General features: G+C 54.9%; 2 protein-coding genes across 8 annotated transcripts; one reads left to right on the top strand and one right to left on the bottom strand.

The window, feature by feature from the left end:
- Positions 1–493: 493 nt before the first annotated feature.
- C7H10orf95 (chromosome 7 C10orf95 homolog) lies at positions 494–9555 on the bottom strand. 5 transcript variants are annotated; one of them, XM_040564574.1, is made up of 2 exons: positions 9386–9555; positions 494–2604 (listed from the first exon to the last, which is right to left on the bottom strand). In XM_040564574.1, exon 2 carries the CDS (start codon positions 2539–2541, stop codon positions 1867–1869), a length of 675 nt encoding a protein of 224 aa, XP_040420508.1. In that variant the 5' UTR covers positions 2542–2604; positions 9386–9555; the 3' UTR covers positions 494–1866. The 5 variants fall into 5 exon arrangements, with proteins under 5 accessions (XP_040420508.1, XP_040420512.1, XP_040420509.1 ...); XM_040564578.1 differs by lacking the exon at positions 9386–9555 and adding an exon at positions 8959–9191; XM_040564575.1 differs by lacking the exon at positions 9386–9555 and adding an exon at positions 7533–7641.
- Positions 9556–10353: 798 nt separating this feature from the next.
- On the top strand, positions 10354–22493 carry MFSD13A (major facilitator superfamily domain containing 13A). 3 transcript variants are annotated; one of them, XM_040564570.1, is made up of 9 exons: positions 10354–10446; positions 15318–15586; positions 16044–16123; positions 16909–17358; positions 18272–18389; positions 19371–19467; positions 20202–20373; positions 20681–20874; positions 21070–22493. In XM_040564570.1, the coding sequence occupies exons 2-9, from the start codon at positions 15422–15424 to the stop codon at positions 21321–21323; spliced, it is 1530 nt and encodes a 509-aa protein (XP_040420504.1). In that variant the 5' UTR covers positions 10354–10446; positions 15318–15421; the 3' UTR covers positions 21324–22493. The 3 variants fall into 3 exon arrangements, with proteins under 3 accessions (XP_040420504.1, XP_040420506.1, XP_040420505.1); XM_040564572.1 differs by lacking the exon at positions 10354–10446 and adding an exon at positions 10668–10938; XM_040564571.1 differs by lacking the exon at positions 10354–10446 and adding an exon at positions 14418–14524.
- The last annotated feature ends 261 nt before the right edge of the window (positions 22494–22754 follow it).

Below are 22754 nucleotides of genomic sequence, written 5' to 3' on the forward strand. Positions count from 1 at the left end.
GCATGTCTGGAATAGCGACGTTTAGGATGAATTACACAGGTCCTGGCAATTTATGCAGCATCTGATCACTATCAGAACGCAAGCCCCATGTTCCCCTTTGTCAGCCCTACCTGCGCCAGCTACAGGGGATGCGGAAAAAATCCACACGCACCCCACATCCATATGGGAGAAAATCCACCCGAGTGCTGCATCACCCCCAAGGATCTAACGCACAAACTTCACCCCTAGGAGCAGCTGGTGGAGGGACAGCAGACGTCTCGCCACCACCTCTACGCCTGCACGTAGAGGATGCTCTGCTTAGCCAAGGGAGAGCAAATAGCTAAGAGTAATTGCTTTTTTCCCTACACTAGTGATCAGGGCAGGCCTGGTCGGCTGCCAGTCACTGAGCAGAGCACAATCATGGCCCCTCCAGCAAGCCCCGCTGCTTGCAGCACAGCCAGGCGGCAGCAGCTTGGTCTGAGGTTTCTGCAGCAGTTTTTTTTTTTTTTTTCTCCTGGTTCAGGCCTCTCACTGCTTTCTCTAGCAGCAGAGCTCACCCGTTTCGAAGAAACCAATTGGGGAAGGGGAAATCCAGATCGTTGCTGAGCTGTTCTGGCAATTGCTTAAGCAAGCAGAGCTGTTGCATTTGTTTAGGTAATGCATCCACTTGCTTTTCCTTTGCAGTAATTCAGAGCCACTGAGGGCCCCCAAGTGCGTCCCTCCCAGGCTCCCTCCTTTGCCGTGCTGATGGTGAGCAAAAGCAGAATCTCAAAGCAGCCTGAGAAGCACATCGAACACAGCAACTAAATTGTGAGGACGTGTGAGTCGGGGACTACGTCTCCATGGCATCCCACTGGGGACTGGGGGCTCAGTTACGAGCCAGGAAAATTAGGAGACAGCTGAAGGGATGAGCTGCATGGGTCGAGCTCCTGACTTCACAGAAAGGTGCCAGAACAGGTAGCGAGCTGTTTGCAGCAGACTGCAGTCAGGCAGCTAAAAAGCAGGAATTTAACTATTTGCATTTGGTTTTTTATTGTTTATTTATAATCATTTAAAAGGTACAGAAGTTCACAAGCAAGTCAGACTCAGCCCCAGCCCCTCACACCCCTCGGGGTTTCCAGCACAGCTCAGGCCCCCTCCCAGGAGACCCATCCGTGGAGGTGCTGCAGCTCCAGGAGCCTCAGCAGCGAGCCAGCACCTCCGAGCAGAGCCGAGCCAGAGCCGGAGCAGGGCCTCCAGCAGCAGTTTCAGCGAGGACACACGGCCAGGAGAAACGAGCACCAGGTCACCAAGTGTAAGGGGATGGGGACACCGAGATCTTCTGCCAGCGTGTAGGGAAGTGCCGCGCGGAGGCGTCACACCGTGAGTAAGCACAGCGGTGTGGCCATAAACCAGTGACGAGATGTGCAGACAATTGCTCTTTACAGTGCCTAAGAACTGCTCTCCCCTCTGGACCTGCGCTGCCTCCGACTTGGAGGAAATCCAGATTCCATCTCCTCAGATGAGTGCCAGGAAGGGACCCGGCTTCCAGGAACCTCCCTCGGACAGGGTGGGAAGAGGCCCAGCTTCTGGGCAAGGGCTGCTGCCTGGGGATCCCCTCACCAGACCGTGACCACTCAACCAAACCAGTGGGAAGCAAATGTTCGTTACAAAACCGGGACCGAAGAGCCGGCCCGACAGAGAGTCAAGTGCCAGGTGGTTTCTTCACAGGACGGGCGTCGTGCATCAGACGGGGTGAAGCTGCCGCAAGCTCGTGGAGGAGGGGGAGCAGTTAGGAGCCAGTGGGGGCACCCGTTGCTTGCGCTACTTCCCGGCTGCACCGAGAGCTGCTGCCAGCTGGCTCCCACGGGGGCTCCGGAGCATCTGTCCCTGGGGTGACAGGCCGCATCAGTGTCGCGGTTTCTTTTTCTTCTTCCGATTCCGGTCCTCGCTGCTGTCGTCTGCCTCGCTGGCGCTGGGGGTCAGGGCCCTCTGGATGACCTTGTTTTCCACCGTATATTCCTGCTCTCCTACCTTGGGGTCTCCCTTGACCAAGAACTCCCCTTTCCGGTAGGTTATGGAGACGCTGGTCCGTGGGTAGGTGCCATAAACCCTCCGCAGATCATCCTTCACAAATTCTGGGAGCTCTTTCCTCGGCCCAAACACCTTCCCAAGCTTCCCCCACTGAAGCTCCCCTCTCATCGTGAAGCCTTCCGGCCACGTGTCTCGATACTGATCCGCCCTCTGGTAGGCGGCATAGGGACTGTAGCTTGGATAGGGGTTGTACAGAGGGATGGGGAGCACAGGGGGGAAGTGCCAGGCGTAGTACGGGGGGAAGTAGGGGTGGGAGGCACCGTAGAGGTGATGATACTCCACCTGGCCTCCCGCATAGTCAGGGTAGCCGTTCCTGTCCACCACGAAGGTGATGGGGCGGCTGTAGAAGTTGTGCATGTGGATGGGGGGGAACATCACGGAGCTGGCGGCCTCTTCTGCTCTCCCCGCCCGTAGGGGCAGGTAGGTGTAGGCGGGCGGCGGGACGACGGCCGGGCAGAACTCCCGCGGCACGAAGGCGGACTGGTACATGGTACGGGAGCTGGGGCCTCACACCGGGGACATCCGTCCGGAGCAGTTGCTGAGTGTCAACAGCTGTGAGGACGGGAGCGGAAGAGAAGTTTACATCGCTATACGTTCCAGGACCAGGCTGAATAAGCAGGTATGCCTACACTGTAAGCAAACTGACATTAACAGAAGGAATTCCCCACATCTGCAGGTTAGCATGCCAAGAACAGAGCTGCACTGCCAGCGAGTGCCGGTTAGCCGCTCAGCAGGAGCCATCACTTAACCCCCCCAGGTCCTGAAGGAAGGCACTCGGGTGGGAATAAGCTGGCATAAAACCCACTGCGGGCAGGAGAGACGGCCCCGTGTCCTTGTAACGGCCCTGCACAACGCTGGGGACCCTTCAGCAGGCTGTTAGCTACTTCCAAACACGCCGTCTGCCTTACTCAGCACTACAAAACCCAGAGGGGTACCGTACATCAGTGGCAGCACGAGGCAGGTAAACAGAATAAAGTGTCTTTTCTTCGGAGTTTCAGTGCATCTTTCGCTCTAGTTCAGCGAAACAACCGGGATCCAGCATTTCCATGGATCCTTTGTGTTTCAGAGCCAGTGATCCGCGCAGGGACCACAGAGCCACCCTGCCTGAGCTAAGCAGAGCCAGCACAGCTTGTTCTTTGCACAGGAGCACCGGTCCCCCTCAGCCTGGCGCTGCCCTGCTCCTGCCTGCCCCGGCACAGTTGCAGCCCCGTGCCCCCGGGGGCTGACAACATGATCGACCCCATCACTGCGCCAGTGTCCATGGCTTGTGTGGACCCTCAGCCTGCTCTGCTTTCCCAAGGTTGGTTTTGGGAGACCACAGCTGGAGCGGAGCCCTGCTAGACTGCACAGGGCTGAGCTAGGGTGCAAAACAAACCTGTGTGGGGACAGCAGGAAAAGGAGAGCCAGCACCAGCCTGCCTGCCCCCATGCCTCGTTCACCAGGAAAGGAGAGCAGGCAGGACTTCAGGAAACACAGTGAGACCATCTGACAGCCAGAAGGCATCAAAAGCCAGCTGCTTAAAACTGAATTACCAACATTACCTAAGCAGCACTCCTTGAGGAAGGGGTCCTGACCCCATCAGTCCCTGCTCACCAACAGGGAGAGCACCCAGTACCAGGCTGGTCCTGCTGTGAGTTCAGGGAGCTTTCTGTGCTCTGGAGCACAAAGAGCAGCACGAGCTGTGGAGACGCAAGGAACACAAACATCCAAACCCGTGCCAGGCCGTGCGCAGACTCTAGGAGCGAGGTGAGAGCCTGGCTGCAGCACAGACCGACAGACGAGGGGAGCCACAGCACCCGAGGTGTGCCCTGCAGAGACACCAGGCACGTCTGGGGATTGCTTTCACCAAGACAAATGTGAAAGTGAGGGTCACCAAGTCTGTTGTCCACCCCACACAGCAAAGTTAGCCAAGTTCCTGGGCCCAGCTGGCACATCAAACAGGTTATTTAGCGCTCAGCCTGTTCCCGAGGGAGTACCCTGAAAGCCAAAGCAATTGTAGAGATGCTTGGCCCACCGTAAGAGACACGGCCGTCTATGGAAGGGCTGGCCTACACATTCCTCACCCATGCCATCACCCTACAGCCAGATCCCAAATGAGAACAGGGAGACTCCACTTGCTGCCTTTCTCCTCCACTGTTCCAGCACCCAGCCTTGCAGACTCCTTCCTGGCTTTCTTCCTGCCAGGTTTTTCTCCCCACCCCACAAAAAAAAAAAAAAAAAAAACACAGATCTGTTGTGACTTCTCTGTATCAATCCCCAAGGGTACAGGGATGAGCACGGCGAGAGCAACGTTTTCCCTGAACCAGGAGGGATGAAGTCACGAGCTATTTCCAGTTAATCCCCACATTTTTGAGCAGACTCCGGAGAACCGTTGCCATCTGGCAAAGCTTTGGCAAAGGCCTCCCTTGGAAAAAGCACAAAGCGAGAAAAGCTTCAAGGATTTCTCTGGAAGTGAGATGTTGTGACCAGGTCTACTCCTTCACGTCACTGTGCCAGCACAGTGGGCTAAGGTTTGCCCTCCACAGCCCCGGTGTCAGTCCCGCACACTTATCCAGCATCCCCATAGCTGGAAGTTGTGTGTGGGAGAGGATCGCAGCAAAAACATTTTTTTTTCCTTGTCATTTCCTTCCCCCTGCTGCCAACATCAGATCGTGCTCCGGTCAAGGTCTCTGGAGAAAAAAAAAAAAAAAAAAAAAAAAAAATCAATCCCTCACCCAGGAGAGGCCTCCCAAGGGCTTCTTTTGGGAGGGAGCAGAGGGAGAGGAGGGGAAGGGGCACAGAAAGCACCCAGCACAGCGCCAGGCTCTGCTCCCCTGCCACCAGGACTGATTTAAGGCACGGGCACCCGGCTGCCTTCCTAGGGGGGATGCTCTCGCTCAGCCAGACGTGCCTGGCAGCATTGCAGGAATCTGAGTGAAGCACAGCAGCTCGTTACAGAGGAGGCAAGCTGGGCTCTTCCAGGCCTTAATTTCTATCCAGGGGCACAGATTCCTACACTTGCTTCATCCTGCAAGCACTTCCAGGTTGTGTGTCCTCTTCCCAGGAGGATAAAGCAGCACTGAAGGTTTTTTGCTGCACTCTGCAAGCCAACATGAAACCCGCGCGGTCCCGGCAAAGCCCTCCAAGGAGCAGTAAGTGCTTCCACAGGAGGCTCCTCCATCATCCCTACCACAAGGTGCCACGAGGAGGTACCTTATGGACGAGACCAGCTCTTGTAGCACCTACGAAGGGAGACAGTGGGATGCTGCACAGCGGGTAGCAGCCAAGGCAGGCACCTGAGCTGACACAGCAGCCCTCCAGCTCGGCGCAGCACCCAGAGACCAAGCAGGCAGCTCGGGAGGAGCTCCCTGCTTCAGGCTTGCACCCTGGATATCGCCACAGTCACAGATTTCTGCATGCAATCCGCTTCCTACAAAGCCACGGTGCGTGCAGCGGCAATCAGCTTCCTGCAGGCAGCCAGTACACGCCAGCGCCTCCCGACGCCGATTGTCGTTAGATATTTCTGGACGGAAAGCTTGGCGAGGCAGGAGAACCCAGCCCGCGCTTCTCAGAAGAGGGCTGAGGCTGTTCGACACGCTCCTGTGCGGTGTGCGGCAATGACATGAAAAGGAAAAGGATTGGTACTGACAGCAGCCTGAGAACAGCCCACCAGGAATAAAAGGGCTTTACAGAGACACACGGGTACTCGGAGTGATGATTTCCCCAAAGAGCAGTAAAGCTACCAGGCAGAAAGGGTTTCAGAGGTTAGATGCGTGACGTTATTACTAGAACCAGGAGAAACACACCAATCCTGACCGTTTCGGACATTTGTGCTACAGCAGCAGGGGATTTGGGTGGGATCAAGGAGAGCCACAGCCCGGGCAGCAGCAGGGGGACGTGGACCTTCCCGCAGACACGGCTTCGCTGCCCAGGCTCTGCCTGCCGAGACACAGCCGATACCAGCACGCCTTGTGGGGTGAGCAGCCCAGAGCTCCCCAGACACCAAACCCACGCCGGGAAGGAGCGAGCTGCCACCCTGCCCAGCGGGCATTCACACAAAGCCTGCTGCTTTGGGCCTCTCCCAGGCCCCACACCACAGACACCCCCTTTTAGCTCAGCCACAGGGGAGGATTTCACTCCTGAGCCAGAAGATCCCTCTGAGCTCCAGCACTGCCACAGCACCACGAGGGAGCAGCAGCCACAGAAATGGCAGTGAGGATGCGTTCCAGGCAGCCAGCCCTCGCACAGGCCTTTCAAGGGGCGTAGATCTGTTTCAGCTGTTGGAAGCTGCATTCCCAGAAAAGACTGAAATCTGGCATGGGTCTGACATTTATTTCCGAGGTCTGCTGCAAAGCCTCTGAACGAGGTCAGAGCACCAGGCAAAAAAACATTGCCGAGGGAGCCTTCGCTCAGCTCTGGTGCTACCACAGCCACCCCCTTGCGCAGCTCTGCTCAGAGGGGCTCGGAGCAGACCCCCCCCCAGTCCTGCTGCTGCAGCTACGGGACAACGCAGCGGGTCCAGGACAGCTGCGCTGCCACAAATAAATGCCCCGCTTTTCCTCCGAGCTCTCTCCTTCCGTGATATATCCTCCTTCCCCCAGGGCTTAGCTTCTGAGCAACTGAAGCTCCCACCATTGTCTTGTCTACCTAGTAGCCCCTGCAGCCACCCTTCACCAGGGAACTTCCTCACCCGAGGTTCAGATCTCTGCCCCACGAGATCCGGGATGTCAGGAGCCCAGCCTGCCCTGCCAGAAGCCACCACCTTCTTCTGACCCAAGCCCTCTCCCAGAGGGAGCTCTTTATCTAAATGCTGCTTGCTTTGATCAAGCACATATTTCTCTGCGCGCCACAACATTCACAGCCCCAAGGACCCCCTCCGTGTTCCAGCAGAGCCTGCACCCCGTCCACCCCCCAAAGTTCATCTGATATCCACCTCCTCCATCCACACACCCCCCTTCTTTAAGCAGAAGATCTCACTATCAGTTGCTCAGGCTTCCAAGCTAGGAGACCCTGGGTGAGCCCCTCTCTGTACCTCAGTACCCAGCCCTCCCCCTTCAGATTGCAGCCTGGAGACACCTGACTGAAGAGGCCAGCCACTATGGATCTATCACCCCAATAAGTCACCCGAAGAATCAATAACCTCATTAACACACCACTAGTAACTCACAGTTATTTGGATCATTCTGCACACGACTATAATATCCTAGTCATGCCTTCCAAACGATACAGCATTGTTATTGCGTTAGATGTATCACCCTTCCCTCCCGCAGCACCCAGTGCGAGGGTGCTGGTCTGACCCACCCCCACGCCAAATCTTTCCAGCCTAGACCTGACGGAGTCCAGCAGCCTGTCCGAGGAGCTTCACCCCAGCAGCTTTGGGTCCCCAGGCTCAGCTGCCATCTGCAGGTGTCTGCACTCCTTCGTTCAGCCAGTCCCACCTTCCTTTGTCCTTTCATCTCATTTAATACCTCGTTTTTTATTTCTCTCATTCCAGTACCCACTCTTTTGCCATGCTGATGCCTCCCTTCCTCCGGCCGGTCTCCTACCAAATAGTCATTCCACTCCTAATTACTTCTTCCTCATTGGTCTCAGTTTTGCTACATCCATAACCAAGTCTGACACTTCTGATACCGTTACCTAGGTGATCTCGGCCTTACACGGCGTTCCTGATACGGTCTGGGCAGCCTTGCACAGTTCTGCCCTGCAAGGGTTGCTTCAGCCTCCCCTACAATTATCTGGTTATACACTGTTGACTTTACACCCTCCAAAACAAACCATTCTGCTGCAGCCTTGGCTCCCCTGCCTAGCTCCAGTTACCTACAGGCACCTCCTTATCAAACAGACACAGTTTGCATAGCAGAACAGCATGTTTTGCACCATCCTGCTCTCTCAGCTGCTTGATTACAAGCCTTATGCCCTTGAAGGCTTCTTGGGAGAATCTCCTGGCTTCCTGCAGAGGCCTGAGCTGGTGACACAGCCTGGTTCTCCAGAGGGATTTCATGCTCATAGTGGGTCTCCTCCAACTGTTGTCATACACTGGTGACTAATATCACAACAAAACATTTGCGCTTTAGTTATGTGTCTTAAGAATACCAGACATCCCATTCCCGTGCACCCCACATTGAGGACACGTTGTTAAAAAAGAAAGGAAAGCACAGCTCGTTTGTACTGGATCCTCTGTGGGATCAACAGCCAGCCAGCCAGAGCAGCAAACAGATTATCCAGGGTTTGGGCTTGTATGACATATCATGCCTTTAGTGTCTAAAACTAGCTCCTGTTACAACAACTCCACATTTTTGAACACCCACACTGTTTCTAGTTTAAGCTCAAGCTTCTGAGCTAAAAATAGCCATGGGAATACTGCTTTTATTGCACCCCTAAGGAAAACAGCTACAGCTTCTGCTGATCTAGGACTCTATATCATGCACTCCCCCCCCTTCCAACTACCTTCTGTTGTGGCCTTTCAGCAGCACAGAACATAGCTTACAAGCAACTTTATTGATTTTTTTTTTAAATGGGAGTGAAAACGCAACCCTGTGTTTCCATGAACGCAATCATTCAGAGAAATCTGTCATTTTTCAAAAACTAAAGTGCTTGAAGCCTACCACCACACAACAATAACAATTTACATTATCGTTCACAATCAGGAGATGCTAGGAAAGTTACAGGCTGGAGCACTCGCATGAATCACTGCCCCAGCTGCACTACTACACATGCCTCTACCAGAGAAACAGGATATGCAGGGGTGAATGAGGCATTGCCTCCAGAGGGATTCAAGCCAAACAAAAGTTAGAAACCCTCACTTACACGCTCATACTGCAAGCATTTAATCTAGCAGCTATATTGCTTTGCCATCATAACTTTTAAAGTACTGCAACATAAGTCTTTAGTCGCTATCAGACATTTGTTTGGTGTGTACATACTCACTTCTTGAGGAAAAACAGCCAAGGTGATGCCTTTGCTTGGATCAGGAGCAGCAGGATAACCCGACCTCACAAAGGCAGCTTTCTTTTGCAACCTCCTCTCACCAGCACACCCTCACAACACACCAGACAGCGAATGCACACAGGTACAGCACCACACCTTGCCGAAGCATGCTGCTGGTAGCCAGGGCCACGGTGCCTGCTCTCCTACAGAGCCACACGCTCAGGTGGGGAGCCTAAGGAAGCTTACCTGAGCATAGGTATGGCTGCTAAACCTATCACAAGGTGCATGTTTTAGCAAGGGAAAAGCCTCACAGAGGAAAAAATAGAACACAAGCACTTGGCATAGAGAGAATATCAGGCACAGGTGAAGGAATAAAGTCAGCACTTGCAGAACAGCCCTCCAGCATGAACTTTGCAAAGGCACTCACCAAAACTTCAGGTTCTTCTCAAAGTAGCAAAACACTACTAGCAGCTCTCAGAAGAGAACTGTAATTTTTAACAACAGCAAGAACAGGAAAAAGAGACTAACTCTAGGCTAGGTGCCTTGAAAACAAAACATTTTTCTTTATTTTTTCCCCTCCCCAGCCCTTCAGTTGCCCTCAGCCACAGGCATTGAGCTCGTATTTGTACCCCTGCTCCTTCAGCAGGCTCACTGCAAGCACCTGTGCTACCACAGGCCTTTAGGGGCTGCAGCAGGGTCAGTGCAGGGTGGGCCAACACCTTCACCTCGCTAATTATACAGCCCATAATTGCATGGCTGTCGTTAACTGCCTGGCTTCCATGAGTTTATAAAAATGACCTGTTTAGGTGACTACTGTCAATTTTGTAATAGGGTGCAAGTGAAGCAAAGAGTATAAAATACAAGTACGTAGCATAGCAAGCTGAAGGGATTGCTGAAATTGCTAAATTGTGCTTTTTAAGAAACGTAACCACTGGGACTTTGTTTCCCCAGGTGAGGTGTGGGACCAGAGCAACCGCTGCAGTGAGAGGCGGGGGGGGGGACGCGCACACCAAGAGATCCTTCTTCAGGAGAAAGCATCGAAATGAGGTCTGAAATAGTAAGGGACAACTGCAGTCTTTATTTTATTATTATTTTGGACAACATAATGTCAAATGAATCTTGGGAGACGAAAGGGTGCCCCTCTCGAGTACCCTGACGGGGTTCAGCGCCGAGGGCCCAGGCCCGGCCCCGCAGGCCCAGGCCTCGCCGTTTCCATGGAGACCGGAGGGGGGACCATAGAGAAGCCGGCCTGCCCCGGCTAGAAGGGCCCCAGCGGAATGCGCCCGGAGGGGGCGTGGCTATGCAAATGAAGCGTCGTGCAGGCCGCTTCCCCTCCAGCTGCCCTCAAACGAGATGGCGGCGCGGGGGGCGGCTTCACCCTCCAGGACGCAAAATGGCCCCGGGGTGGGGTCGGGGAACAGCTGGACGCGCATGCGCAGACGCCGGTTGGGCAGCGGAGCGGCGGGGCAGCGCCGGCACCGGACGCAGGTAGGAGGTGGCGCCCCCCCCCCCCCCCCCCCCCTCCGCGCAGTGGTAGCGCCCGGCCGCCCGCCTGGCCCCGTTACCCCGGCCGGTCCCACGCGGGGCCGGCGGGGGAGGTTCCCCCCGATACCCCCTGGTAGCGCCCTCCCGGGGGGGGGGCTGCAGGGCTGGCGGCCGGGCCCTGGAGCTAAGGGGGCTGAGGCGGGGCGTGAGGGAGCGGCCGCTGCCTCGAGGGGGCCGTGGGTGCCCTGAGGAGGAGCTGGACCACGGTCACCGGTGCTGGGTGGGGTGTGCCTGGGGGTGCTGCTGGGGGAGGTTTAACCAGAAAGGGCATCACCACACTCCTCGTGATACCAAGTCACGTGGTGGTTGGATCAGTAAACGGTCCTGGGAGAAGCCCGGAGAGGCTCTTCCGACGGTACGTTTCCCGGTCTGGACCGGTGGTGGTGGGTTTTTGACGGGTTCGCCCCTTCGCCCGTCAGATACCGGGTGCTGGGGGTGAGTTCGTTAGCGGTTGGCGCGGGACGGCGCTTGGCGCTCCGCTGGGGCTGTTAGCGGGTGGGTTAGCTAAGGGAACGGGTGGTAGGGTTTCAGCCCAGTGGAGAAACTGGGAGTCTGGCAGGTGTATCCGCCTCCTAGAGGGTGCCCAGGTCAAAGTTTGGTCAGAGGAGCCTGAATTTTTGTGGGGCTTTCCTGGGATAGGAATAGGACTTTGAGACTTCCTATTTTAAGCGAAGGTTCCGTCAGTCTGAGCAAAACAGCTTTGTGCAGGGGTTGCCCTTCTTACCCGACAAGGTCCTGCTGGAATAGTAGGTCCGTGGGTGGGCACCGATGGAGGTTTCTGTGCTGCGGAGGCCTCCTGGGCACCACGAGCAGGGCGGGATGGAGCATGAAAGATCTGGTCCCCTCTCCCCAAAGGACTTGTCACTGACCGGTCAGCCTGACCCGTGAGCACACCCAGCGCTGTGCTTCCTCAGGCTGAAAACATCACCTGCGGGGTCTGGAAGGAATCGGCGTGCCCAGCACCGGGAGCTTTACTGACGTGGGTCGCAGAGCAGCAGCGATTTCACAGGCCTGGCTTCTCCAGGAATGGGGCCGGGCCGCCAGCAGCCCCGTCCTGTCCTGTCTGGCAACGAGGAATGTCTGGAAGTAGTCCCCTCTGGGTGGCTTATCCTGCTAGTGGATTTACTGCGTTGTGGCTGTGCAGACACAGCTGGGATATTTACTGTCCCTCTGCTTTAGCCAGTAAGACACCCGAAGTCCAGAATACACGGCAGAGGCACTGCGGTGACCGCTGGAGCGAGCACAGACGTATTCTGAGGCATTATTTGGGATGTTCCACCCTGCCTTGCCCACGTAGTGGGGAACGCACTGAAGAGTCATGCTGCGACTGCGGTCAGGTCTGCAGATGACTACTCCAGGTCCTGAGCAGCAGCTTTGGTACAGAGGAGTCATCTGGCCCTGCTTAACAGACTGCGTTGGGCCAAGGGCATGCGGCTCCGTTGCCAACTCGGTCCGAGAGGCTTCAGCTTGGCAGGGGGCAGCTCAGGCCCTGGAGCTGGGTCTCGTTCTAAGGCCAAAGGGTTTCCAAGTCGCTGTGGGACACAATGGCTTGTGGATCCAGCTGTGAGCTGGCTGGGAAGCTAGAACAGATGTAAAAGCCCCAAACTGTGGTCTGTTCCCTGCTGCCCTTTGCCAGCACTCTCAAACAAAGGCAAGGCTTTCCTGGTAGCCAGTATTCAAACATCCTTCTCCAGAAAGATAAGATCTGCAAGCGTCACTGGCAGGAGCACCGCCAGATGTCAGATGCGGAGGTGGAAATGTTATGAAATAAAGGCTAGTCGCTCTCTAATTTACGAGCTCGTTGCTTTATGAGTGTGCGTTAGAAGTTCAGTGTGAATGGATGACAGCTATTCCCTCTTGCAGCTGCTTTTCCCCCTACTTTTTAAAGCCTCATTTTGAAAAGTTCTGACATAGCCCGTGACTAACGCTCTGTCCCAAGGAAAAGGTTATGAAAATACCAGTGTGGCAAGCTTAAATAACACAGCGCTTTGGATGTAGATGCAAAATCCACTTTTCATGGGCAACTATAATTTGTTTCTTTTCATCTGTATGCTTGCAGATGAGGGGGGGGGGGAAAAAATAAGACAACTGTGCCAGCAAAGTGTGAGATCACTTTGAAATGTCAGCTGGCTGCAGGGGTTGCCCATCTGTGGGGTGTGATGGGGGGGGAGAAGAGAGGAAGTGGGACTTAACCTTTTTTAAAGAGCTGTAGCACAAAAATGACAAAACAAGGTGTCTCTGGAAACCTCATCAGCTGTGGTTTGTGAAACGTGTGCTTAGCAAAGCGTCGTTTGGATGGGGTACGCGTGTAAAGTGCAGTGCGAAGTACCGAGCCTAGAGCAGGCTTTGCTTTCGAACAGCCTTTGGGGAGCAAAGGCGAGTCCACCTTCACGCGGAGGTAGTGGTTGTGCTGTCGGAGCCACCGCGCCGTGTCTGGTGTACGACTAGCTGTTACCAGCAATGCTTGAGGCTTTTTAACGTATCTGTCACCCACCCTTTAGCTGTGCCCCTCCGCAGTAATAACCCAGGGGCTAAATAATCCTTACAGAGAGTCACAGTAGAAGGCGTGCTTGTGTGCACCCCAGATAACAATGTCCTGGGAAGAGAACTTCCCAGGGTGGAGCAGCAGTGAGCTCGGGTGCGTGTATTTCCCTGTAATTCCGGTGCTGACGGCGTGCAGGTGCTCTGCTATTGCTTCCTGCGTGTCTCCTTTCGGCTGTGCTCGAGGCCTGTTGGGGCACCCCCAGCACACGCAGCCCTCAGGTTGGTGATGCTAATTCCCTGGGATCCCCTGCCTGTCCCCTTGAGTGGGTTGCGTACAGCGTTCCCCGTCAACTTGTCCAATCCTTTGAATCTGCCACCCACCTCTGCCGCCTCCTGTGACAGCAGATCCCAGGTGTTTGCCGCCTGTCAGCACTTCCACGTGTTCTGAACTGATTTCCTGCTCCTTACAGTGGTTCTTGTGTCCTGGCACACCGCGGCTCCACGTCCGCCTTACCTCTTGTCCCTCTCCCCTGTGCCTGAGGAGTCCCAGCTGCTCGGCCTCTCCTCGGAAGGCAGCTGCCTCGCTCCCTGGCTCGTTTTAGCCGCCTTCCCTTGATCTGCCCTCCTCTCTCCTTCACGGGAAGTGTGTAGCGGAGTTAGATGTGCAGGCAGTGGTCGAGATCGGGATACGCTGATGTTCCCTACAGCCCGAACTGACGCTGTCTGCCTTGCTTTCTACCTTCATCTCCATCCATCGCAAATTCCTGACTCCTTTTCAGTGCGTGACCGTACGAAATGCAATTTCCCTTCGAGGCTCGTCAGCGTGTCTGTCTTTAATTACACCTACAAACGCTCGTTGTCTGGCTGAGCTCCCCGTGGAGCGGTGTCATCCTTTTATCTGGCCGTGGGTTTTGGCACGGCGGGGATGCAGCCTGGCGGCTCAGCACCGTCAGGGCTCTGCAGCTGGATCCGAACCGAGGCCCGGTGCTTCGGCCAGGGGTGGGGCCGATGTCCCGTTTCAGTCTGGCGATGTAAGCGATTGGAACGAACGCCGCGTGCTCCTGCTGAACCAGTTACGAGGAATTCCTCGGGCTGGGCAGAGCAGACAGTTATTTTTGCTTTTCTGATCCTGCCTAGAAGCGGTCAGGCTGACGGCTTCTGGGAAGTGCTGAGTGGGACTGGAGTTTCATCAGGTTTCGTACCCAGCTGTTTGTTCTTCCCTTGATCTGCTGCTTCTGCTTGGGCTTGCTGCAGCTGGTGGTGCAAGCCGCGAGGGCTGGCTCAGGATGTGGTTTCCTGCTCCCGACACACTCGTTCTTACCCCGCGTTGTGAATTGTCCCCCCGATGCGTCTGAATCGGGTGCGGGCGGGCTCTGAGGGGCTGGAACGGGAAAGTCACTCAGGTCCTTATCTGGCTTTTGGCAGTGTGGAGATAGCGACGCTGTTGTCTTAGGATGGTGTGGGCCAGGGAAGCTGACTGCTGCCGACTTAAGAACCCGTAACACCTCACCAGACACACAAACGGCCCTGAGCTCGGGTGGGTGCTGGTGTGAGGAGCCCTCTCCTCTCCTCCCCTCGTCCTTCTGGGAACATGCAGTGGGTTGCTCCAGGCTGAGGCTGCTCTTTCCACTTGCTTGCTTTCCATGTATACTGCTGCCCAGCTCAAGCATCTTTATTCCAGTCCCCGAATTCAGGCTGTCCCAAGGCAAGCCGGACAGCCGTTAGGTGGCTTTTGGTAGCCTTTGTGGCGTGATGGCACCATGTCCGCTGCACGCCGTCGCCTTCTGGTCGTGTCTCTTCGTGCCACAAAGCAGCAGCAGCGCCGCTCGCCATAAATAACTCCTGTCTGAGCGAGCCCAGGTGCGCTCAGCTGCGACTGCCTGGGGAAAGCAGCCTGTGTGAGATTACATCAGGGCTGTTGTCACTTTTATTTGGCTAAAAATTAACATCGGCACCTAAAAACGTCAGTGACTGGGGCTGTTTTCCGAGGGCTGCTTTGCTGTTTGCAGCTACGTAGCTGGATTCCTCCTCTGACCTTGCTTTTAAAGAGGTGGAAAGAGCTAATCAGCTGGCTGACAACATTAAGGTACGAAGGATGGGGCAGCTCACCAGGGGACAGCTGCACCCCTGAGCACACAGCCTGGCCTCCCCTTAATGAAATGGCTTCAGTGCAGCAGGCAGCTTCTGGTCTACATCCCATCCAATCCACTCCTGAACAGCTCCTCAAAGCAATACTAGTTCCGATCTTTGCTGGCAAAGATTTATCAATTAATTAGATTCAATTTTTGTTCATTTAAGAAATTGACTTATTTTTCTTTTCCCTCCTGCAGGAGCAACCATGGATTGGCCCCAGCAGAGATGCAGCAGGTGTTGGGGGAAGACGTCCCATCTGAAATGGAGGTGATCCGGGGAGCTGACCGCCGACCACACCGACATGGGGTTGCGACTGTTGGCTTGTCTCTTCCGTTTGCCCACCGCAGTGATCTACGGGTCCTTGTCGCTGTTCGTCTCCATTTTGCACAACGTGTTTCTCCTCTACTACGTGGACACCTTTGTCTCTGTTTACAAGATTGATAAACTATCCTTTTGGATAGGAGAGGTTAGTCTTTTCCGTGGATTTCTGCCCTTGTAAGAAGAAATTCTGAGACAGGTCCTTGCTAAAAGTGAACGGGACATTAGCTGAAATAGCTGTATTCCTCTTTGGGAAAGGAGCACGGGAGTCTTCTGAGTGCTAGTTTGGGTGTTTTAGTTTTTCCCACTTACACAAACAGAAAAGGAGCTGGAGTAGAAAACCCGGAGACTTTGTTCTTAAGACAGGCTTTTCCCTGGGGACATGGGGGCGTTTCACAAGCCTGGAAAACCACCGGCCTCGCTGCGTTCGTGCCGGTTGCCCCAGGCAGGGGAACTGTACCGCGGTGGTGGCGCAGGGAGGGCGCGCTGGGGGTTCCTGCTGGCGGGTCACCCTGCCAGCTCAGCGCTGCCTGATGCAGGAACAAAAGCGAGTCTCTGCAGGAGCTGTCCTGTGGTTTGTTTCACTGTCCTGTTTTCTTTCCTAGACGGTGTTTCTGATCTGGAACAGCCTCAATGACCCTCTGTTTGGCTGGCTGAGCGACCGGGTGTTCCTTAGCACGCAGCAGTAAGTTAAGTTCCACTTCCAGCAGAGGCTGGGAAGTTGTTGAGTCTCTGGGGGAGATGGTGTGAAAGTGGCAGCTTTAAAACTGTGGCATGGGAATGGTTACTGGAGAACGAAACTTTAAAGACCTCCTTTTCCTGCCATCTTAGAAATTCAGTGTTCTTTGCATGTTGTTTCAGTACCTGGCTGGATAGAGGAGGTCACGTATGTACCAAGTAGATGTGACCCTAACCCTTAACAATCACAAGTCATACAGAACCTAAAATATCCGCATCTAAAATCCCAAGCCCTTTGCTGGGGTGTTGGAAAGCGTCTGTGTGTAGTCTGGGGGACTTGGGGGAAAGGACAATTTTTTTTCCACCTGGAATACATCAAACCAGTTGTTCCCAAAATCCGTGAATCATGGACCACTGACGTCATTAGCATTTCTCCTGTATTTGCTTTGAGCTTCTAATGAAAATCACGGTGTGGCATCCTGCACCTACTGAAAACGTTTTAAGTGCTGTTTGAAATAACTTACATTACGCAAAGCAGACAGTGCAGCGCTATCGGGGAGACCCTTGCTCAGGAGAAGAAGGATCCCTTTTCTTTGTGCTTTTTGGCCTTCTTAAGCCCACGCTTTCTGTGGATTCATATATTAGATGAGAATTTATCTTATGTGGGTGTTTGTTACATGAGCAAAAGCTGCGTTGTCGTCTGGGCCACTTACACAACTTCCTTGGAAAGCAAGGATATGTGGTCATGCAGGGTGTTGTCCAAGTGTCTAAAACTTTTATCTTCTGTTGCAGGCCAGGAGCAGAGATTTCCTCCCCAGAAGTAGTTCTGAAGAGGCTCAGAGCACTAAGCCACAATGGCCCTCTCTTTGCCATCTCTTTCCTGGCTTTCTGGGTCGCCTGGGCTCATCCTGGCGTGCAGTTCCTTCTCTGCCTTTGCATGTACGACAGCTTTCTCACCATGGTCGACCTCCATCACAACGCCTTGCTCGCAGACCTGGCTGTTTCGGCAAAAGACAGGACGAGCCTCAACTTCTGCTGCTCTCTCTTCAGTGCCATAGGCTCGCTCTCTGTCTTCATGTCGTACACAGTGTGGAACAAGGAAGACTTCTTTTCCTTTCGCATATTTTGCGTCGTGCTGGCCCTCTGCTCCATCGTTGGTTTTACCCTGTCCACACAGCTGCTCCGCCAGCGATTTGAGGCTGATGGGAAAGCAAAATGGGACCAGGAATCAACCCTAAAACAGTAAGTGTCACCAGTTCTGCAGCAGGGACAAAGGCTTGGCATAGATCTATAGGGTCCTGTTACATACCACAGCAAACTAAATGCGTGAGAAGATCCAGGACAAGGAAAACTTTTGTTAATCATCTGTGGTTCTTGTCTGTTGATACAGTTTTCAGAATCACCTCTGCCTGAGGTCACACTGGTTCCTAAGGCCTTCTGAAAATAGGACAAAACTATCTCGTGAAACCCCTGGCCCAAACTGGAGCTCTGATCTGCTGTGTGGCCTTCCCAGTGTTTGGAACGAGAAATGAGTTAGTATCTAGAGCACCCACTGAGGCCTGTGAGTGGCGAAACGTCAGAAGCAGCTTACCATGGAAGTATTCCTGCTTGAGCATGAGACCACCTTGCTGCCCGGTTCCTGTGGAGCAGGACAAGCGAATCCCTTACCTTTTTGCTCGCTTTAGCTGCCTGATGGTGACTGGGCTGCGCGGGCCACGATGCAGCTGGTTTCCCCATTCAGCTCCCTTGCTTTTCCTTGGGCTGCCTCACTTGTCTCTTGTTATACTCACTTGTCTCTTGTTCCAAGCTGCCAGCTTTAAGCTGTACTAACACAGCAGGTCCTGATGAGATCTGCCAGGTGAGCTAATCTGGAGTAGGGGCATATATGTAGTGTAATGGCTGACAGGAGAATGCTTTTATGGACAGAAATCTGAACTGTGGGCTCAGGAAACAAATGTTCTTTGGGAGACCTGTAGCCTTTTGTTCTTGCAAACATTGTTGAAGACTCTGCTCTCTTTGGTTTGGTCTAGAGAGAAGGAAGGTCAGAATAGGAGCTGAAAAGGGACAGCTCTGCATCTGCACAGGGGCTCTGCCCTGCTTGTGAAGGAATCACAGTTGTTTTGTTTTTTGTTTGTTCTTCCTCCTCTCCCTTTAGGCTGTACATCGAGAAACTCTCCGTACCCCAGGAGAAGAGGATCACCCTGGCAGAATACCTCCAGCAGCTCACGCGGCATCGCAACTTCCTCTGGTTTGTCTGCATGAACCTGGTCCAGGTAGGTGCAGCAGTGACGCGCTGGGATTCAGAGGATGCAGCCTGGCTCTAGCTGCTCGGTGGTTCAGCAGCACACCAGTTCCCCAGGAAGGGCAGGGGTGTTTCTGGCACCCGCTTGCTCTCAGGGCCTCCTGCACGTACTGGCTGGGATCCAGCGGCTGGTAGCCACTCTCCCTGCTTGTGACCTGAGGAAACTTCCCGAGCACCTGTGGGGTGCTGCCTCCTCTCCGCAGCGCAGGCTGGATTACAGGGGCTGGCTGTAATCATCCATCTGGGGTGCAGAAGCACGAGGCCTGGTTTGTGGTGGGAAGGGTTCAGGAGGGCAGTTTGCTGGCTTGGCTGCCAGCACCGTCTCCTCCTGCTTTCCCGAGCCTCATGTCACTGCTCTCACTGTCCAGCTGGATCCACCTCCCAGCTGCTTTTTGCCATTTCTGTTTCTCGTCCTCTTCAATTACTACCAAATGCCAGCGGCATGCCCAACTTCCCTGAGCTTGGTGTGCTGCCGTCACAGCTCTGCCTCCCCTCAGGCTCCCCTCGGTTCCCCTCAGGCAGGCTCTTAATGCCTGCATCGTTGTGTTTGAGCCTTGCTGCCTTGTTGTTATCCTGACAGCTGCTTCCTCCCACCTGCTGTGCCACTCCTTCCTCCTTCAAATCCTGGTGGCCACTGCTGTGGACTCCTTGCCCTGCCCTGTTGTGTGCTCTGTGAGCTCACTAGCGAGGAATGCTTTGGCAGCTGGCACGCAGCACTGGCCCCAGGCATGCAGTGGGCATGGCCGCTGGCATTGCAGCTTTGCCGTCTCAAAGCCTACAGGGTTGTAAGCTCCACAGCCGAGCTCTTGCTATGCTAAGGTACTGGAGGCCAATCCTGCACGATCCCTTGGCACGGGACTCCCAAGTCAAGAGTCCAGGGGGCTGTTAGCTTTTTCTGTTCCCTCTTACTGCTGTTCCTGCTGACCGGCTTGTCTGCATGCTGCTTTCACAGGTTTTTCACTGCCACTTTAACAGCAACTTCTTCCCCCTGTTCCTGGAGCACCTGCTGTCAGACCAGATCTCTGTCTCTACTGGATCCTTCCTCCTCGGTGAGTTTCAGACAGCACTAAAGGGAGCAGCTGGGTCAGGGTCAGGGCCTGGCCTGAGTCTGTGTTCTGCCTTCCCAAACCCCAGCTGGGGAGAGGTGCATACGGGTCTCTGGGTTGTAAGATTCACACATGACACACCCTACACGCTTCCCTGGAACCTCCTTCCTGGGCACAAGACGAGTAACTTGGAGCCTTTTCTAGAAGTGAAAAGCACAAAGTGCTGGACTCTGACTCCATGGCTCCACACAGGTATTGCTCTGAGCATGATGTTAGTGTCTGTGGATACGGCTCTAGGATGCAGCTCTTAATTTACTCCTCCTGTGCCACATGGACCACGTCCAGGCTGCCCCAGATCTGTGGGCACTGGTCCTGTAGGGCTAGAGCCACCCTGGGAGAGTTGCGTGTGGGCCAGCTCTGGTCGCGCTGCCCAGTCTCCCTCGCTTCTGCTCCAGGGCTGAGCCCCATCCCCTGTGGAATAATGGGCAAGTCTTTTCCTCCTTCCTGCTCATCAGGTTGATGAAGTAGAGCATGCGCTCTGCCCTCTGTAGGAAGAGCGTGCGCTGTGTCACAAACCCACAAAGTACATCTACTACAGCTACCTTCTCTTGTGTGTATTTGGGGGCTGTTTTTTACCTCTTGCCCTACCCTCCTTGTCTTCTCTGTTGTTATTGGTACGGGGGGAATGGTGGGTACCGAAACTCTCTCGAGCTATTTGTGCCTCTGTCTTTGCTCAGGTGTTTCCTACATTGCCCCCCACCTCAACAACCTCTACTTCCTGTCCCTCTGCCGCCGCTGTGGGGTTTACGCTGTGGTCCGAGGACTCTTCTTCCTGAAGCTGGCTCTCAGCGTCGTCATGCTCCTGGCAGGACCTGATCAGGTCTATCTGCTCTGCATCTTCATAGCCAGGTACGCAGACGGCACTCACTTCCCCTGCTCTCTGCCAGCTGGGAAGGAAAATGACTTGTCCTTGTTTCCCCCAAGGAAGAGTAGCCAGGCTCACAGAGAAGCCACGTGGCTCCCAGCTCTGACAGCACCCAGTTCGGGACAAGTCCCTGCAGTGACTGGTTCCCCTCCAGTAGCCGGGGCTTCTGAAGTTCTTATTTTAAGCGTCAGGGAACCTTTCTCATCTCCCTCTCTCCATTTTCTCTGATCTCTCGCCTGTTCCCATCACTTCTTGGTGCCCCTGTTCAGTGCTTGGCCTGTTGTCCCGCAGCAACCGCGTGTTCACAGAAGGGACCTGTAAGCTGCTCAACCTGGTGGTCACCGACCTGGTGGACGAGGACCTAGTCCTGAACCGCAGGAAGCAGGCGGCCTCGGCGCTGCTCTTTGGGATGGTCGCTCTGGTCACCAAGCCAGGACAGACGTTCGCCCCCCTCATAGGCACCTGGCTGCTCTGTGCCTACACCGGTAAGTCCGCCCCGGGGGACAGCAGCGGGGTGGCAGGGGGAGGACGTGAGTTCAGGCCCCTCCGCAGTGGGTGGATGCAGAGAGCTCTTCCAGAAAGAGCTGTCGCTGGTCTCTGCGTCCCCACGCCCAGTCCCGTGGGGAGAGAAGAGATGAGTGTCCCCGCTGTCCCGTCTCACGACCTCTTCTCGACACCAGGCTACGACATCTTCCAGCGCAACCCCTTGGGCAACGTGGTGAGCGCCCAGCCGAAGCTGGAGTCTGACGCCGCCTTGGAGCCGACTCTTCGCCAGGGCTGCTTTTACCTCCTCGTCTTCGTGCCCATCGCGTGCGCGCTGCTGCAGCTCCTCACCTGGTCGCAGTTCAGCCTGCACGGGAAGCGCCTGCAGATGGTGAAGGCTCAGCGCCAGGGCCTGATGCAGGGTGAAGCGCCAGAAGTGAAAATGATCTAGGGCTGTCTGAGCCCCTGGGGCCGTCCTGGTTGCAGGCTGGGGCAGGACTGCAGGCAAGGTGAGGGGACTGCTGACTGAGCAGACCCTGCGTTTACAATTCAGCTGTGAAAGGGTGTAAGGCCAGTGCTTGCTCATTCCAGGAGGGGCTGCTGGGGAAGGCGGAGAAGTGCTCAGCACGCAGCGGGCCGGGGATAAGTGGCTTTGACACAGGAGCAAGAGCATTTTAACCTAGCTGGTCCCAGGGGGCTGCTAATCCCAGAGCAGGAGGAGCTGGGGTGCAACATGTGCTGGAGACATACACATCCCTGGTGGGCAGAGCAGGGCAGGGAGCACACAGGGAGCCTTTCCTTGCTCTTGAGGGACCCGGTGACCAAGGAGGGGAGATTTCAGGACAGCAGAAGGGATGGGAGGACCCTGAAGGCCTTGCCAGTAGCTGGTACCACCTCTCCCACATACAGTGCTGTGTGAACCTGCCCTGCTGGCTGGGGCTGTGAGGTGCAGGTCAGGGAAGCATCCCTGTGACCCAGGGGATTGTCATGCCCCTCTTCCAGGGCTGACCCTGGTGCCTTGCCTTTTTGCAGAGGGGATAGCGCAGCCGGGAGGAGACAGCAGCTCTTGCTTTTGTGCCTTTGATTTCACTCGGGAGCCCGTTTGACGCAATGCTGGGTAGTCACAGGGGTGAGATTTTACCTCTGGGGGGAAGGACAGACACCACAGCTCCTCTCTGCTTGAAACAGTGCCCCAGAGGTCAATTGTCCACCTGGCTGCTGAGCCACGGATCCAAGGGGGAAGGAGAGGGCAGGTGGTCACCAAAAGTCCCCAGGGTGAGGGAGTGTCTCCTCCAACCCCCTAGGGTGAGTGTGGTGCCAAAGCAGGCTGGGTGGGGGCCAGCAGTGCTCTGCCCTGTGCCCTCCCGCAGGACAAGGTGTGCTCACTCACATACGTGCTGTTCTTCACTTAGTTGCCTCCCCAGCCTCAGTACCAGGCTCCTTCTGGGGTTGCAGCCCACAGATCTGCCATTTTGCCTCAGGACACAGCTGCCTCCCGTCTCGGACCAAGGTGTTTCTGCCACGGGGCTTCTGTAGTTCTCAATAGTTCAATCATAACTTATTTGTGCAGATTTTAACAAAGTTTGATTCTTCATTTCATAAATTAAAGATCTTTTCTGTATGGCTGTGGTCCTGGTTGAATTATTTGCCACCCATCTGGCCCTGCATGGGCTCACCTAACCCTGCGAGGCCCCAGGTGCAGCTTCCCTTGATGAGGTGGGAAAGAAGCAGGAGCTTGAGCTGCAATTAGGGTATTTTGGAATGCTGCTTGACCCACTTACAGCTGGCAGAGGCTCAGAAAGGTACCATTAATGAAAACTTAAGTCCCATAGGTGGCTACAGATACGTCTTACACCTTGGCCTTAGCGGGATTTAAGGCCTC

The sequence above is a fragment of the Cygnus olor genome, chromosome 7 (assembly GCF_009769625.2).
Source record: "Cygnus olor isolate bCygOlo1 chromosome 7, bCygOlo1.pri.v2, whole genome shotgun sequence".
Taxonomy (NCBI): domain Eukaryota; kingdom Metazoa; phylum Chordata; class Aves; order Anseriformes; family Anatidae; genus Cygnus; species Cygnus olor.